General features: G+C 38.1%; 1 protein-coding gene across 6 annotated transcripts in view; it reads right to left on the reverse strand.

Moving 5' to 3' along the window:
* Positions 1-16,064, reverse strand: part of cd2ap (CD2-associated protein) — a 105,232-nt gene that overhangs the window by 40,870 nt on the left and 48,298 nt on the right. For all 6 annotated transcript variants that reach the window (XM_072911938.1, XM_072911937.1, XM_072911936.1 and 3 more), the window contains 4 exons: positions 14,307-14,394; positions 10,985-11,079; positions 9,091-9,189; positions 2,789-2,842 (listed from right to left, as the gene is read on the reverse strand). In XM_072911938.1, coding sequence (XP_072768039.1) covers positions 2,789-2,842; positions 9,091-9,189; positions 10,985-11,079; positions 14,307-14,394 — 336 coding nt within the window. The remainder of the gene's footprint in view (positions 1-2,788; positions 2,843-9,090; positions 9,190-10,984; positions 11,080-14,306; positions 14,395-16,064) is intronic.

The raw sequence follows: 16,064 nt of genomic DNA on the forward strand, positions 1-16,064 counted from the left end.
GTGATGACGATAATCCAATCTCCTTTTTCAAGCATTCTACTACTTCAATAACAGGCCAAGCTACTTTTTCATTACACAAGCCAAGCAAGTATGAAAGTGAGACAGTGCTGCCACCCTTCTAGATGCTAAAGTACATGAGAAAAAGATTTGACGCTGCAACACAACTTGTAGGTTGGGCTGACTAAGGCCGACGTAGTGCAAGCGCTTGTGGACATAACCACAGCTTTGACTGTGCTTTCGTACATGCGCAAATCCTACTGGCAATTTAAAATAATAAATCAATGAAAAAACATTTGGTTGCAGGAAAAGGAGGTGAAAGAACCGCTGAAGACTAGCACAGTTTAAGAAAGGATATAGAGAAGGTTTGGAAGTCCCTGTCCTGTTGCTTCTATCTATCACATTCCTGCCATGTGCTGCTTTGTTTGTCAAGAAATAACATGTCCAATTGAAACATCTCACAGAAACGACCCCTTTGGGCCTCAGAGCATGTATGCTGGCATCCACTTAAGTGGGCACTTTTATGTGACGCATACTTCAATAGACATTGAAATAAATGCACTGAAAGAAGGAGAGATGGACAAGAGGCAATCAGGAATCTTTACAATTCTAGCCAAATGCTGATGTTGGCTTTTATGTGTAGGAGTTGTTCTTGAAACCGTGCATGTGGACTCTATGTTCATGTTTTTAAGAAGGGCTGTCCATAACTAGCTAAAACATATAGTAATATCTTCTGATTGTATTGGCTTGCATGTAAAATGGCTGATTTAAGAGCTCTGATATAAGTTGTCCTACAGCGTATTCATTTATGCACAGCCAGGTCCCCACAAGACATTGATACAACCTTCATTTGACATACATGTCCTTTAAATCTGACTTACAAACAACCTTGCAAAATAGTTGTACTTGTAAATTGAGACAAAGTTGTTGCTTGGTAAATGACTAAATGTCAATGTCAAATCAACGTCACAACCTAACATTTAATAAACCGTCAAAAAGCATGTTGTTTCATTCTTCTTTTTTTTCCATTTATTTACACGTAATAATATACATTGATAGTGCAAAAGGTAATGTATATTATGTAATGCATGATTGTCCAGTTTTGCCTGAAAGGGAGTGGGAAGAAGATATCTTATTTAATCCCACCCCCAGTTCTCCATTCAGTGATTATTCACATGACTTTCACTCTTACTTTCTTCAAGGATTATAATACACATGTTGTATCATAGTGGCATTACTACAGGTAACAATCATTATTACACTGTATCAACAATGTAGGAATAATGAATATACCAACAATAGTAATAGACAACATAGGAAACATTGAGCACATGTTAACACTTTGAGACAAGAGTACAACAGCAGGTCAAATTAAAGACCCTCATCTCTATAGACCCCATGTTTGTATAATAGTTTAAATCCATTAATAGTTTGGCATTGCTTGTGTTGTAAGTCCAGTTTGTTCCATAGTTTTACTCCGCATACAGACACACAAAAACGTTTACGAGTGGTTTGAGCTCTCGGCAATGAGAAATATCCAAAGCCTCTCAAGTTATGAGCCTGCACTCGTCTTATAAAAAAACATTGTAGATGAGGCGGAAATAATTTGTTAAATGCTTAATATAAGATTATTAATGTATTATATTTAACAAGGTCATCAAATTTGAGCAACTTTGATTGCATAAACAGATTATGAGTATGTTCTAAATAACCAAGGTTGTGAATGATCCGCACTGCTCTTTTCTGTAATATGATCAGAGGATGAATTGTGTTGTAACCTTGTATTTGTGTTGTAGAAATGACCACATTTCAATGTCAAATCATCGTCACAACCTGACTTATTGAATAAAGGTCATCAAAAAGCATGTTGTTTCAAGGTTATGTTTGAGTTGCTCAACGTCAGGACCTAATTCAACAAGTTCCCATCGTTGTATTCATGTCTTGTCCCTGTTGGGTAAGGCCAAGGTTGGTCTTGTATTTTAGTGAAATCATTCACAAAAGGTAAACATGGTAGGCTATAGACTACATACGTGTACTTAACTGAACAACATTGCAGCTTAAATCTCAACATTTGTCAATATAAAAAGGTATGAAATAATATTACTTAGTTTAAGTCGCCAAGAAAATATCCAGTAACAACCTATGAGTCTATCTTCATAAATCATCATTGAAGTCATGAGTCTATCTTCATAAATCATCATTGAAGTCATGAGTCTATCTTCATAAATCATCATTGAAGTTATGAGTCTATCTTCATAAATCATCATTGAAGTTATGAGTCTATCTTCATAAATCATCATTGAAGTTATGAGTCTATCTTCATAAATCATCATTGAAGTTATGAGTCTATCTTCATAAATCATCATTGAAGTTATGAGTCTATCTTCATAAATCATCATTGAAGTTATGAGTCTATCTTCATAAATCATCATTGAAGTTATGAGTCTATCTTCATAAATCATCATTGAAGTTATGAGTCTATCTTCATAAATCATCGTGCCCACTAGATGTCACCAAAAAAACATAAGCTCTCTAATTAATATTAAAGACAGTGTAAGTCCATTCCACATGGGTAATAATAAATAGGTTAATATTTGTCACACCTACCATTGTTCTCTGTTTGACTCATAATTAATGTATGTATGATTCGTGCTGACATTGTATTGTATCGATACCTGTATCGGCAAATACGCAAGGCTCCAATTTGGGTATTGCATGAGAAGTGGAAGAGTTGTATTGTATATTTGTGTTGTGCAATGAACAAAGCTGATGTAGCTGGCAGATAACTTACCTCCTCAGAGTCGTGCTTGAGTGAGGACTTACGTGAGCCTCTCACAAGGTGAGCCTGAAACATAACAATCCATTTAGTGTGATACCAAACACCAATCAACCTAAATGTCCTGCATATACTTTTGAAAATGGATGACCTTTTTTTTTGGCAAGCTTGTAAGCGCTTTTGTCCAAAACACATTTTGCTGATTGACAGGTGGCATATTAATAAGATTTAAGCAAATGTCCTAATTCTGGGAGTGGAAAACTAGAGTCTTTTTTACAGAATGTTACTTATTAGATATAGCAAGTATTCTAATCTTCACAATTATATGAACAGTCCACATGTGTGTGTGGGATCATTATTGAGAGAATGTAAAAAAAAAGAAAAATGTATTTGATTTGAGTGAAGTAAATATTTCATCCCCAGACAAAAGTGTCTTGCACAAAGATCAGATGCAGGGCGAGTTTGTGCGCCTAAAAAGACATCACATCTCAACCCTTTCATCCGCATTTTGCTACAGAAATGAATCCACAAAGAGTGCATCAAAGCAGAGTAAGAAAAGGAACATTGTTGTATCAAGCCTGTGCAGACGTGATCACAGTCGGCTTTAGCTGCAACTAAAACCACTAGCCAGTCAAGTTCATGTCAACAACTAAACATTCAACTTTAGCTGCAACTAAAACCACTAGCCAGTCAAGTTCATGTCAACAACTAAACATTCAACTTTAGCTGCAACTAAAACCACTAGCCAGTCAAGTTCATGTCAACAACTAAACATTCAACTTTAGCTGCAACTAAAACCACTAGCCAGTCAAGTTCATGTCAACAACTAAACATTCCAACTTTAGCTGCAACTAAAACCACTAGCCAGTCAAGTTCATGTCAACAACTAAACATTCAACTTTAGCTGCAACTAAAACCACTAGCCAGTCAAGTTCATGTCAACAACTAAACATTCAACTTTAGCTGCAACTAAAACCACTAGCCAGTCAAGTTCATGTCAACAACTAAACATTCAACTTTAGCTGCAACTAAAACCACTAGCCAGTCAAGTTCATGTCAACAACTAAACATTCAACTTTAGCTGCAACTAAAACCACTAGCCAGTCAAGTTCATGTCAACAACTAAACATTCAACTTTAGCTGCAACTAAAACCACTAGTCAGTCAAGTTCATGTCAACAACTAAACATTCCAACTTTAGCTGCAACTAAAACCACTAGCCAGTCAAGTTCATGTCAACAACTAAACATTCCAACTTTAGCTGCAACTAAAACCACTAGCCAGTCAAGTTCATGTCAACAACTAAACATTCAACTTTAGCTGCAACTAAATCCACTAGCCAGTCAAGTTCATGTCAACAACTAAACATTCCAACTTTAGCTGCAACTAAAACCACTAGCCAGTCAAGTTCATGTCAACAACTAAACATTCCAACTTTAGCTGCAACTAAAACCACTAGCCAGTCAAGTTCATGTCAACAACTAAACATTCAACTTTAGCTGCAACTAAAACCACTAGCCAGTCAAGTTCATGTCAACAACTAAACATTCAACTTTAGCTGCAACTAAAACCACTAGCCAGTCAAGTTCATGTCAACAACTAAACATTCAACTTTAGCTGCAACTAAAACCACTAGCCAGTCAAGTTCATGTCAACAACTAAACATTCAACTTTAGCTGCAACTAAAACCACTAGCCAGTCAAGTTCATGTCAACAACTAAACATTCAACTTTAGCTGCAACTAAAACCACTAGTCAGTCAAGTTCATGTCAACAACTAAACATTCCAACTTTAGCTGCAACTAAAACCACTAGCCAGTCAAGTTCATGTCAACAACTAAACATTCCAACTTTAGCTGCAACTAAAACCACTAGCCAGTCAAGTTCATGTCAACAACTAAACATTCAACTTTAGCTGCAACTAAATCCACTAGCCAGTCAAGTTCATGTCAACAACTAAACATTCCAACTTTAGCTGCAACTAAAACCACTAGCCAGTCAAGTTCATGTCAACAACTAAACATTCCAACTTTAGCTGCAACTAAAACCACTAGTCAGTCAAGTTCATGTCAACAACTAAACATTCCAACTTTAGCTGCAACTAAAACCACTAGCCTGTCAAGTTCATGTCAACAACTAAACATTCCAACGTCATGGGGAATAAAGCCAGCATGTCCATGGTGTTTCCATCAAAAACATACCCCGCAGGTGACAATGAGAAACACTTTGAATGGCCAATTCGTAATGCTGGTCTGACCAGATCATCAGCAGACCAGGGAGGAGGCAACAAAGATCCAATCTACTGCTGGTGCTGAGACAATGACTGTAGTTTTAACTACCGGTCAGAGTAGTGCTGGTCCTGAGACAATGACTGTAGTTTTAACTTCTGGTTAGACTACTGCTGGTCCTAAGACAATGACTGTAGTTTTAACTACTGGTCAGACTACTGCTGGTCCTGAGACAATGACTGTAGTTTTGACTACTGCTGGTCCTGAGACAATGACTGTAGTTTTGACTACTGGTCAGACTAGTGCTGGTCCTGAGACAATGACTGTAGTTTTAACTTCTGGTTAGACTACTGCTGGTCCTAAGACAATGACTGTAGTTTTAACTACTGGTCAGACTACTGCTGGTCCTGAGACAATGACTGTAGTTTTGACTACTGGTCAGACTAGTGCTGGTCCTGAGACAATGACTGTAGTTTTAACTACTGGTCAGACTACTGCTGGTCCTGAGACAATGACTGTAGTTTTAACTACTGGTCAGACTACTGCTGGTCCTGAGACAATGACTGTAGTTTTAACTACTGGTCAGACTACTGCTGGTCCTGAGACAATGACTGTAGTTTTAACTACTGGTCAGACTACTGCTGGTCCTGAGACAATGACTGTAGTTTTAACTACTGGTCAGACTACTGCTGGTCCTGAGATAATGACTGTAGTTTTAACTACTGGTCAGACTAGTGCTGGTCCTGAGACAATGACTGTAGTTTTGACTACTGGTCAGACTACTGCTGGTCCTGAGATAATGCCTGTAGTTTTAACTACTGGTCAGACTACTGCTGGTCCTGAGATAATGCCTGTAGTTTTAACTACTGGTCAGACTACTGCTGGTCCTGAGATAATGCCTGTAGTTTTAACTACTGGTCAGACTACTGCTGGTCCTGAGACAATGACTGTAGTTTTAACTACTGGTCAGACTAGTGCTGGTCCTGAGACAATGACTGTAGTTTTAACTACTGGTCAGACTACTGCTGGTCCTGAGACAATGACTGTAATTTCAACTACTGGTCAGACTACTGCTGGTCCTGAGACAATGCCTGTAGTTTTAACTACTGGTCAGACTAGTGCTGGTCCTGAGACAATGACTGTAGTTTTGACTACTGGTCAGACTACTGCTGGTCCTGAGACAATGACTGTAGTTTTAACTACTGGTCAGACTACTGCTGGTCCTGAGACAATGACTGTAGTTTTAACTACTGGTCAGACTACTGCTGGTCCTGAGACAATGCCTGTAGTTTTAACTACTGGTCAGACTACTGCTGGTCCTGAGACAATGACTGTAGTTTTAACTACTGGTCAGACTACTGCTGGTCCTGAGATAATGACTGTAGTTTTAACTACTGGTCAGACTAGTGCTGGTCCTGAGACAATGACTGTAGTTTTGACTACTGGTCAGACTACTGCTGGTCCTGAGATAATGCCTGTAGTTTTAACTACTGGTCAGACTACTGCTGGTCCTGAGATAATGCCTGTAGTTTTAACTACTGGTCAGACTACTGCTGGTCCTGAGATAATGCCTGTAGTTTTAACTACTGGTCAGACTACTGCTGGTCCTGAGACAATGACTGTAGTTTTAACTACTGGTCGGACTAGTGCTGGTCCTGAGACAATGACTGTAGTTTTAACTACTGGTCAGACTACTGCTGGTCCTGAGACAATGACTGTAATTTCAACTACTGGTCAGACTACTGCTGGTCCTGAGACAATGCCTGTAGTTTTAACTACTGGTCAGACTAGTGCTGGTCCTGAGACAATGACTGTAGTTTTGACTACTGGTCAGACTACTGCTGGTCCTGAGACAATGACTGTAGTTTTAACTACTGGTCAGACTACTGCTGGTCCTGAGACAATGCCTGTAGTTTTAACTACTGGTCAGACTAGTGCTGGTCCTGAGACAATGACTGTAGTTTTAACTACTGGTCAGACTACTGCTGGTCCTGAGACAATGACTGTAATTTCAACTACTGGTCAGACTACTGCTGGTCCTGAGACAATGCCTGTAATTTTAACTACTGGTCAGACATTTCTATTCAGCCTGATGCTCCTCTACCTTCTGCATCTTACTTGATTTGGTCTGCAATATACTGCAACATTTGCACTACGATTGTGGTTATAGAGGTTTTATTTGTGTAATACCAGCAAGTTATTTTCTTATAAATTGTACTCAAGTATTTATTTGATTACAAAATACTATTTTATTTGAATTGTGTACATCACACCTTTGTGAAAATTGTCTTTTCAGATTTGGAGTTGTTTACTTTCAGATACATTTTTAACAAATGAACAAATTTGTTAATTATAACCCTACCATACCATTACCACCACCAAAGGAATTCAATATTCAATTCAATTCAACATTTTTAGAAAAATAAGAATACTATAACTACAATACTATAACTGGGGCGGCATGGCGTAGTGGGTAGAGCAACCGTGCCAGAAACCTGAGGGTTGCAGGTTCGCTCCCCGCCTCTTACCATCCAAAAAAATCGCTGCCGTTGTGTCCTTGGGCGGGACACTTCACCCTTTGCCCCCGGTGCCACTCACACCGGTGAATTGAATGATGAATGATAGGTGGTGGTCGGAGGGGCCGTTGGCGCAAATTGCAGCCACGCTTCCGTCAGTCTACCCCAGGGCAGCTGTGGCTATGAAAGTAGCTTACCACCACCAGGTGTGAATGAATGATGGGTTCTACATGTAAAGCGACTTTGGGTACTTTAGAAAAGCGCTATATAAATCCCAGTTATTATTATTATTATTATTATTATTATTATAACTAAAAAGAAACACATATTTTTAAAAGGTCTCAGCTGTTTGCAATTTGCTCTCCGTTACATTTTTTAAACAAAAAATATAACACCACCATCTAACTTATGTTACCATTAGTGGTTTATATTTTTTACAATTACTAATTATAGTGAATAAAAAGTGATCAACGGTCCGAAGAATGGGTTTGGCGTAAATGCTCGTCACTCTCGTCAACACGTACGTGCGCATACACAACAGCTAAGCAACTAACAGTTTGCAGTTATGATAGAATAAACATTCAATGACAGCTAATGTTTGCTATCGTTAGCTAACAAACACACAAGGCTAATGCTTCAAATACTTGCAGTAGGCACTGTGTTTATATGTATGTGTGTTTATATGTATGTGTGTTTATATGTATGTGTGTTTATATGTATGTGTGTTTATAAGTATGTGTTTGTATGTGTGTTTATATGTATGTCTGTTTATATGTATGTGTTTATAAGTATGTGTTTATATGTATGTCTGTTTATATGTATGTGTTTGTATGTATGTGTTTGTATGTGTGTTTATATGTATGTGTGTTTATATGTATGTGTGTTTGTATGTATGTATGTGTGTTTATATGTGTGTTTATATGTATGTGTTTATATGTATGTCTGTTTATATGTATGTGTTTATATGTATGTGTTTATATGTGTGTTTATATGTATGTGCTTATATGTATGTGTGTTTATATGTATGTGTGTTTATATGTATGTGTGTTTATATGTATGTGTGTTTGTATGTATGTGTGTTTATATGTATTTGTTTATATGTATGTGTGTTTATATGTATGTGTGTTTGTATGTATGTGTGTTTGTATGTATGTGTGTTTATATGTATGTGTGTTTATTGTTTGAGTCTTAATAACACAATTGTTTTATTTAAGACATTTCATATTGCTCCTCATTGTTTTCTATTGAAGGGCTGAGATGTTTCCTTGAGTTGTTCACCAGGGCTGCACACATATCAGGAGGGATTTTGGTCTTTATGGATTACCAGCAAATTCTTAAGGTCTGAGGCTGTCCCTTGGCAACTGGAAGTTTCCATAGATATTCTATGGGATAAGATTAGAGCAGTCTTGATGTCATGTGTTCTGGATGTATGCTTCATGATGATTTGATTGGCTTAAAGCAAATTGTAAATGCCAGCTCTTCTCCTTCTCCTCCTCCTCCTCCTCCTCTTCTGCTTAGAGTTGCATTTCACCAAGTCATCAAGCAAGTACCAAGTGTTGCTAAATTGGTACTCACCTCTTTCTCTGAGTCCGATAGCATGAGGACAAAGTTGTCAGGGAAGACGCCTTCTCTGCCTGCGATCTCCCCTCGCCACCACCCAGGCTCTCCTGTGTCCTGTTAGTGGGAACCATACAGAAGGGACAAGCGGTAGAAAATGGATGGATGGATACAGGTAGATTCATGGCTGACAGTCAAAATGTTTCATTTTCAACAGTGGTACAGTAAGAAGGGGATTCATATGGCCCCATCCGTGGTGGTTTACCTGATGACTATTAATGATAGAAACATGTTTGACTTCAACATGACTAGGGATGTAACAATAAAGACTATTAATGATAGAAACATGTTTGACTTCAACATGACTAGGGATGTAACAATAAAGACTATTAATGATAGAAACATGTTTGACTTCAACATGACTAGGGATGTAACAATAAAGACTATTAATGATAGAAACATGTTTGACTTCAACATGACTAGGGATGTAACAATAAAGACTATTAATGATAGAAACATGTTTGACTTCAACATGACTAGGGATGTAACAATAAAGACTATTAATGATAGAAACATGTTTGACTTCAACATGACTAGGGATGTAACAATAAAGACTATTAATGATAGAAACATGTGTGACTTCAACATGACTAGGGATGTAACAATAAAGACTATTAATGATAAACCTCCGGAGGGTTTAAAATGAAAAATGGTAACTGCCCTTTGATGAAGTCAAAGTGAGTGGCGCCAGCTCAAATGCAAACATGTAAACAAGAGTTATTAGGGATGAACAATTAATTGAATTTGTATTTCAATTATGGCTTCTGACGATGATGAAAATATAATCACGAAAAGAATAAAAAGGATGCATGGCAATTCCAGAGCTAGTGAGGGAGGAGCACACATGAGTGAAGTTGAGGATGTCACCATGGTTGCAACAGTGCTAACATGCCTCATCAATAATGACAATCTTTAAGCAGCCCACAATTCCATTATCATTACGATACAGGAACTACCAGGCCATTACAAATTATTGATGCAGTTTTCTTTTTGTTTTCTTTTTGTTTGACTAAATAGGCATTTATCCCTCGCAAAGTTCAAAACCAAGACATTTGTAATAAAAAACAGTTAAATTAATTCCCACATTTATTAAAGCAATGAATATGTGTCCAAAACTGGAAAATAAGTGCCCTAAAATAATTATCTCTCTGTGAGAGATACATTTTACTACATTCATTTTCACGCAAAAAAGCATCCATTGCATCCATTCAGTGGTGGTTGGAAAACAAAGTGTAAAAAGTACAAAACGGAATTAAAAACAAATGAAAACGTGAAAAATTGAATTGTACTTGTTATTTAAATCTATTGTTATTTCTAATAATCTCATCTTTTTACTTGTTGTTTATTTGTTACTGATTTGTATCAGTTTAGACTTCTATGGTTAACAAACCAGTGTAAATAACAATCAATGTCTGCCCAACAACAGTTGGAAAAATGATTTGAAGGGACAGAAACCTTTGGGTCACTACTTTTGGGAATGTTCTTTCAAGCATAAATGCATAGTTTTCAAGTAGATGTACCTCCTAACATATTAGCTGTTTTACATCAATCATTTGCTTCCTTCTGACGAACCATAGTATCATCCAGCACCATGTGGTATCATGCAGTATCATGTGGTATCATCCAGCACCATGTGGTATCATGTAGTATCATGTGGTATCATCCAGTACCATGTGGTATCATGTACTACCATGTGGTATTATTTAGTATCATGCAGTACCATGTGGTATCATGTACTATTATCCAGTACCATTTGGTATTATTTAGTATCATCCAGCACTATGTGGTATCATGTAGTATCTTGTGGTATCATGTGATACCATGTGGTATCATGTAGTATCGCTGACCTTACCTTGCTTATAACAGTGATGATGTCGTCCTCGTGAAAGCTCAGCTCATCTTCATTTGTGGACTCATAAGCAAAGGTGGCCTTGCAGAGGTCTTTAGCTTCAATAAAGCAAGAATATTACAAGTTCTTCATAAATGCAGTAAAAATACATGTATTACAAGTCAAAATACAGTGCATCCGTACAGTGCAAGTACAAACCCCGTTTCCATATGAGTTGGGAAATTGTGTTAGATGTAAATATAAACGGAATACAATGATTTGCAAATCCTTTTCAAGCCATATTCAGTTGAATATGCTACAAAGACAACATATTTGATGTTCAAACTCATAAACTTTTTTTTTTTTTTGCAAATAATCATTAACTTTAGAATTTGATGGCAGCAACACGTGACAAAGAAGTTGTGAAAGGTGGCAATAAATACTGATAAAGTTGAGGAATGCTCATCAAAGACTTATTTGGAACATCCCACAGGTGTGCAGGCTAATTGGGAACAGGTGGGTGCCATGATTGGGTATAAAAGTATATTCCATGAAATGCTCAGTCATTCACAAGAAAGGATGTGGCGAGGTACACCCCTTTGTCCACAACTGCGTGAGCAAATAGTCAAACAGTTTAAGAACAACGTTTCTCAAAGTGCAATTGCAAGAAATGTAGGGATTTCAACATCTACGCTCCATAATATCATCAAAAGGTTCAGAGAATGTGGAGAAATCACTCCACGTAAGCGGCATGGCCGGAAACCAACATTGAATGACCGTGACCTTCCATCCCTCAGACGGCATTATATCAAAAACCCACATCAATCTCTAAAGGATATCACCACATGGGCTCAGGAACACTTCAGAAAACCACTGTCATTAAATACAGTTGGTCGCTACATCTGTAAGTGCAAGTTAAAGCTCTACTATGCAAAGCCAAAGCCATTTATCAACAACATCCAGAAACTTCTCTGGGCCCGAGATCATCTAAGATGGACTCATGCAAAGTGGAAAAGTGTTCTGTGGTCTGATGAGTCCACATTTCAAATTGTTTTTGGAAATATTCAACATTGAGAACCATCTAGCCTGTTATCGACGCAAAGTTGAAAAGCCAGCATGTGTGATGGTATGGGGGTGTATTAGTGCCCAAGACATGGGTAACTTACACATCTGTGAAGGCACCATTAATGCTGAAAGGTACATACAGGTTTTGGAACAACATATGCTGCTATCTAAGCACCATCTTTTTCATGGACGCCCCTGCTTATTTCAGCAAGACAATGCCAAGCCACATTCAGCACGTGTTACAACAGCGTGGCTTCGTAAAAAAAAGAGTGCGGGTACTTTCCTGGCCCGCCTGCAGTCCAGACCTGTCTCCCATGGAAAATGTGTGGCGCATTATGAAGCGTAAAATACGACAGCGGAGACCCCGGACTGTTGAACGACTGAAGCTCTACATAAAACAAGAATGGGAAAGAATTCCACTTTCAAAGCTTCAACAATTAGTTTCCTCAGTTCCCAATCGTTTATTGAGTGTTGTTAAAAGAAAAGGTGACCTTTCCCAACTACTTTGTCACGTGTTGCAGCCATGAAATTCTAAGTTAATTATTATTTGCACAAAAAAAAAAAGTTTATGAATTTGAACATCAAATATGTTGTCTTTGTAGCATATTCAACTGAATATGGCTTGAAAATGATTTGCAAATCATTGTATTCCGTTTATATTTACATCTAACACAATTTTCCAACTCATATGGAAACTGGGTTTGTATTTACAGCGCCTCAATTTGTCCACATTTGGTGATGTTACAGCCTTGTTGCAAAATGGAATAGATGCAGTTTGCACAAACAATAGCCCATAAAGACAAAGTCAATGGAATAGATGCAGTTTGCACAAATAGCCCATAAAGACAAAGTCAAAAGGTCAATCACATACACAAGACAAAGTCAAAAGGTCAATCACATACACAAGACAAAGTCAAAAGGTCAATCACATACACAAGTATTGACAGACTTGGGCAGCAATTACAACTCAAGTCTTTTTGATGACCTGGCACACCTATCTTTGGCCCATTCCTCTCCAGCTCCATCATGATAGGATGAGAAGTGTTGCTTTTCATCCAGAATGTCTCTGTACATTGCTGCATTCATCCTTCCTTCTATCCTGACTAGTCATTGTGCAACTTTAACAGGCTCCAGTCCTTTCTTTACTCCTCAAGCTGAAAACAATAATAGCCCAGTGTGTCACATCCAGTCTGACTACGTTAACAAAATAAAGGTTTCAAAAAAGTACCTTACTAGACTAAGATGAATGCAGCAATGTACAGACATATCTTGGATGAAAAGTAACTGGCAGACTAGTCAGGATGGAGGGAAAGATGAATGCAGCAATGTATGGAGACATCCTGGATGAAAACCAACACGTCATCCAACCTGAAGGAGCTTGAGAGGTGCTGCAAAGAGGAAACTGATAGGTGTGCCAAGTTTGTGGTATCATATTCAAAAAGACTTGAGGTGTAATTGCTGCCAACTAAGTATTGAGCAAAGGCTGTCGATACTTATGTACGTGCGAATAATTACTTTATCTTAATTACATTTGCAAAAATAAAAAACTTTCCACATTGTAATTATGGGATATTGTCAGTAGAATTGTAAGGAAAAAAATGCATTTATTCCATTTTTTTTAACAATTCCAGTTGTGACTTGGCTTGAATTAGTTGAAGCAGGACTCATATTAGTGTGAGGTGGTTTACCTTTGGCATTGCTATCTCCATCTTAATGTGTTGAAGCAGGACTCATATTAGTGTGAGGTGGTTTACCTTTGGCATTGCTATCTCCATCTTAATGTGTTGAAGCAGGACTCATATTAGTGTGAGGTGGTTTACCTTTGGCATTGCTATCTCCATCTTAATGTGTTGAAGCAGGACTCATATTAGTGTGAGGTGGTTTACCTTTGGCATTGCTATCTCCATCTTAATGTGTTGAAGCAGGACTCATATTAGTGTGAGGTGGTTTACCTTTGGCATTGCTATCTCCATCTTAATGTGTTGAAGCAGGACTCATATTAGTGTGAGGTGGTTTACCTTTGGCATTGCTATCTCCATCTTAATGTGTTGAAGCAGGACTCATATTAGTGTGAGGTGGTTTACCTTTGGCATTGCTATCTCCATCTTAATGTGTTGAAGCAGGACTCATATTAGTGTGAGGTGGTTTACCTTTGGCATTGCTATCTCCCTCTAATTAGTTGAAGCAGGACTCATATTAGTGTGAGGTGGTTTACCTTTGGCATTGCTATCTCCATCTTAATGTGTTGAAGCAGGACTCATATTAGTGTGAGTTGGTTTACCTTTGGTGTTGCTATCTCCATCTCCTCGCTGTACTTCTGTCATGTTGGGAAAGGCAGCTTTTGCGGCTGATGGGAATGAAGGACTTGGCTAAAATGAAGCAGAAGGGAAATATGGAAAGGGTTTACTGGACATGTGGAGAAGTACAGTGTTGTTTATGAAAGAAAAGAGTGAAAAAGTAATAGTGTTATTGTCATGTAAATGATCATGTTTGCACAAGAAGGTGGCAGATAAAGTTTAGACCACTACAGTACTGCTTGGTACACATTTAAAGAATGACCACTTGATATTTAACCCTTCACTAGCCTGCACTGACACCACACAGCAGATGACTTTGTTTGGCTTATGCAAGCTGCTGGTTATCATTGATGACCGGCGAGAGGAACAATGTCATAGTGCTTGAGCAAGATCCGCCTCTTTCAAAAGTATAGAGGCAAGGGATTGTAGATTTGACTGAGCACAGGATGGATTGATTGCTGTCATTCCTTGAACTGACTGACTTACACCACATAAGTCAACATTCCTTGAACTGACTGACTTACACCACATAAGTCAACATTCTTTGAACTGACTGACTTACACCACATAAGTCAACATTCCTTGAACTGACTGACTTACACCACATAAGTCAACATTCCTTGAACTGACTGACTTACACCACATAAGTCAACATTCCTTGAACTGACTGACTTACACCACATAAGTCAACATTCCTTGGACTGACTGACTTACACCACATAAGTCAACATTCCTTGAACTGACTGACTTACACCACATAAGTCAACATTCCTTGAACTGACTGACTTACACCACATAAGTCAACATTCCTTGAACTGACTGACTTACACCACATAAGTCAACATTCCTTGAACTGACTGACTTACACCACATAAGTCAACATTCCTTGAACTGACTGACTTACACCACATAAGTCAACATTCCTTGAACTGACTGACTTACACCACATAAGTCAACATTCCTTGAACTGACTGACTTACACCACATAAGTCAACATTCCTTGAACTGACTGACTTACACCACATAAGTCAACATTCCTTGAACTGACTGACTTACACCACATAAGTCAACATTCCTTGAACTGACTGACTTACACCACATAAGTCAACATTCCTTGAACTGACTGACTTACACCACATAAGTCAACATTCCTTGAACTGACTGACTTACACCACATAAGTCAACATTCCTTGAACTGACTGACTTACACCACATAAGTCAACATTCCTTGGACTGACTGACTTACACCACATAAGTCAACATTCCTTGAACTGACTGACTTACACCACATAAGTCAACATTCCTTGAACTGACTGACTTACACCACATAAGTCAACATTCCTTGAACTGACTGACTTACACCACATAAGTCAACATTCCTTGAACTGACTGACTTACACCACATAAGTCAACATTCCTTGAACTGACTGACTTACACCACATAAGTCAACATTCCTTGAACTAACTGACTTACACCACATAAGTCAACATTCCTTGAACTGACTGACTTACACCACATAAATCAACATTCCTTGAACTGACTGACTTACACCACATAAGTCAACATTCCTTGAACTGACTGACTTACACCACATAAGTCAACATTCCTTGAACTGACTGACTTACACCACATAAGTCAACATTCCTTGAACTGACTGACTTACACCACATAAGTCAACATTCCTTGAACTGACTGACTTACACCACATAAGTCAACATTCCTTGGACTGACTGACTTACAC

This window comes from Nerophis lumbriciformis, linkage group LG29, assembly GCF_033978685.3.
Source record: "Nerophis lumbriciformis linkage group LG29, RoL_Nlum_v2.1, whole genome shotgun sequence".
NCBI lineage: Eukaryota > Metazoa > Chordata > Actinopteri > Syngnathiformes > Syngnathidae > Nerophis > Nerophis lumbriciformis.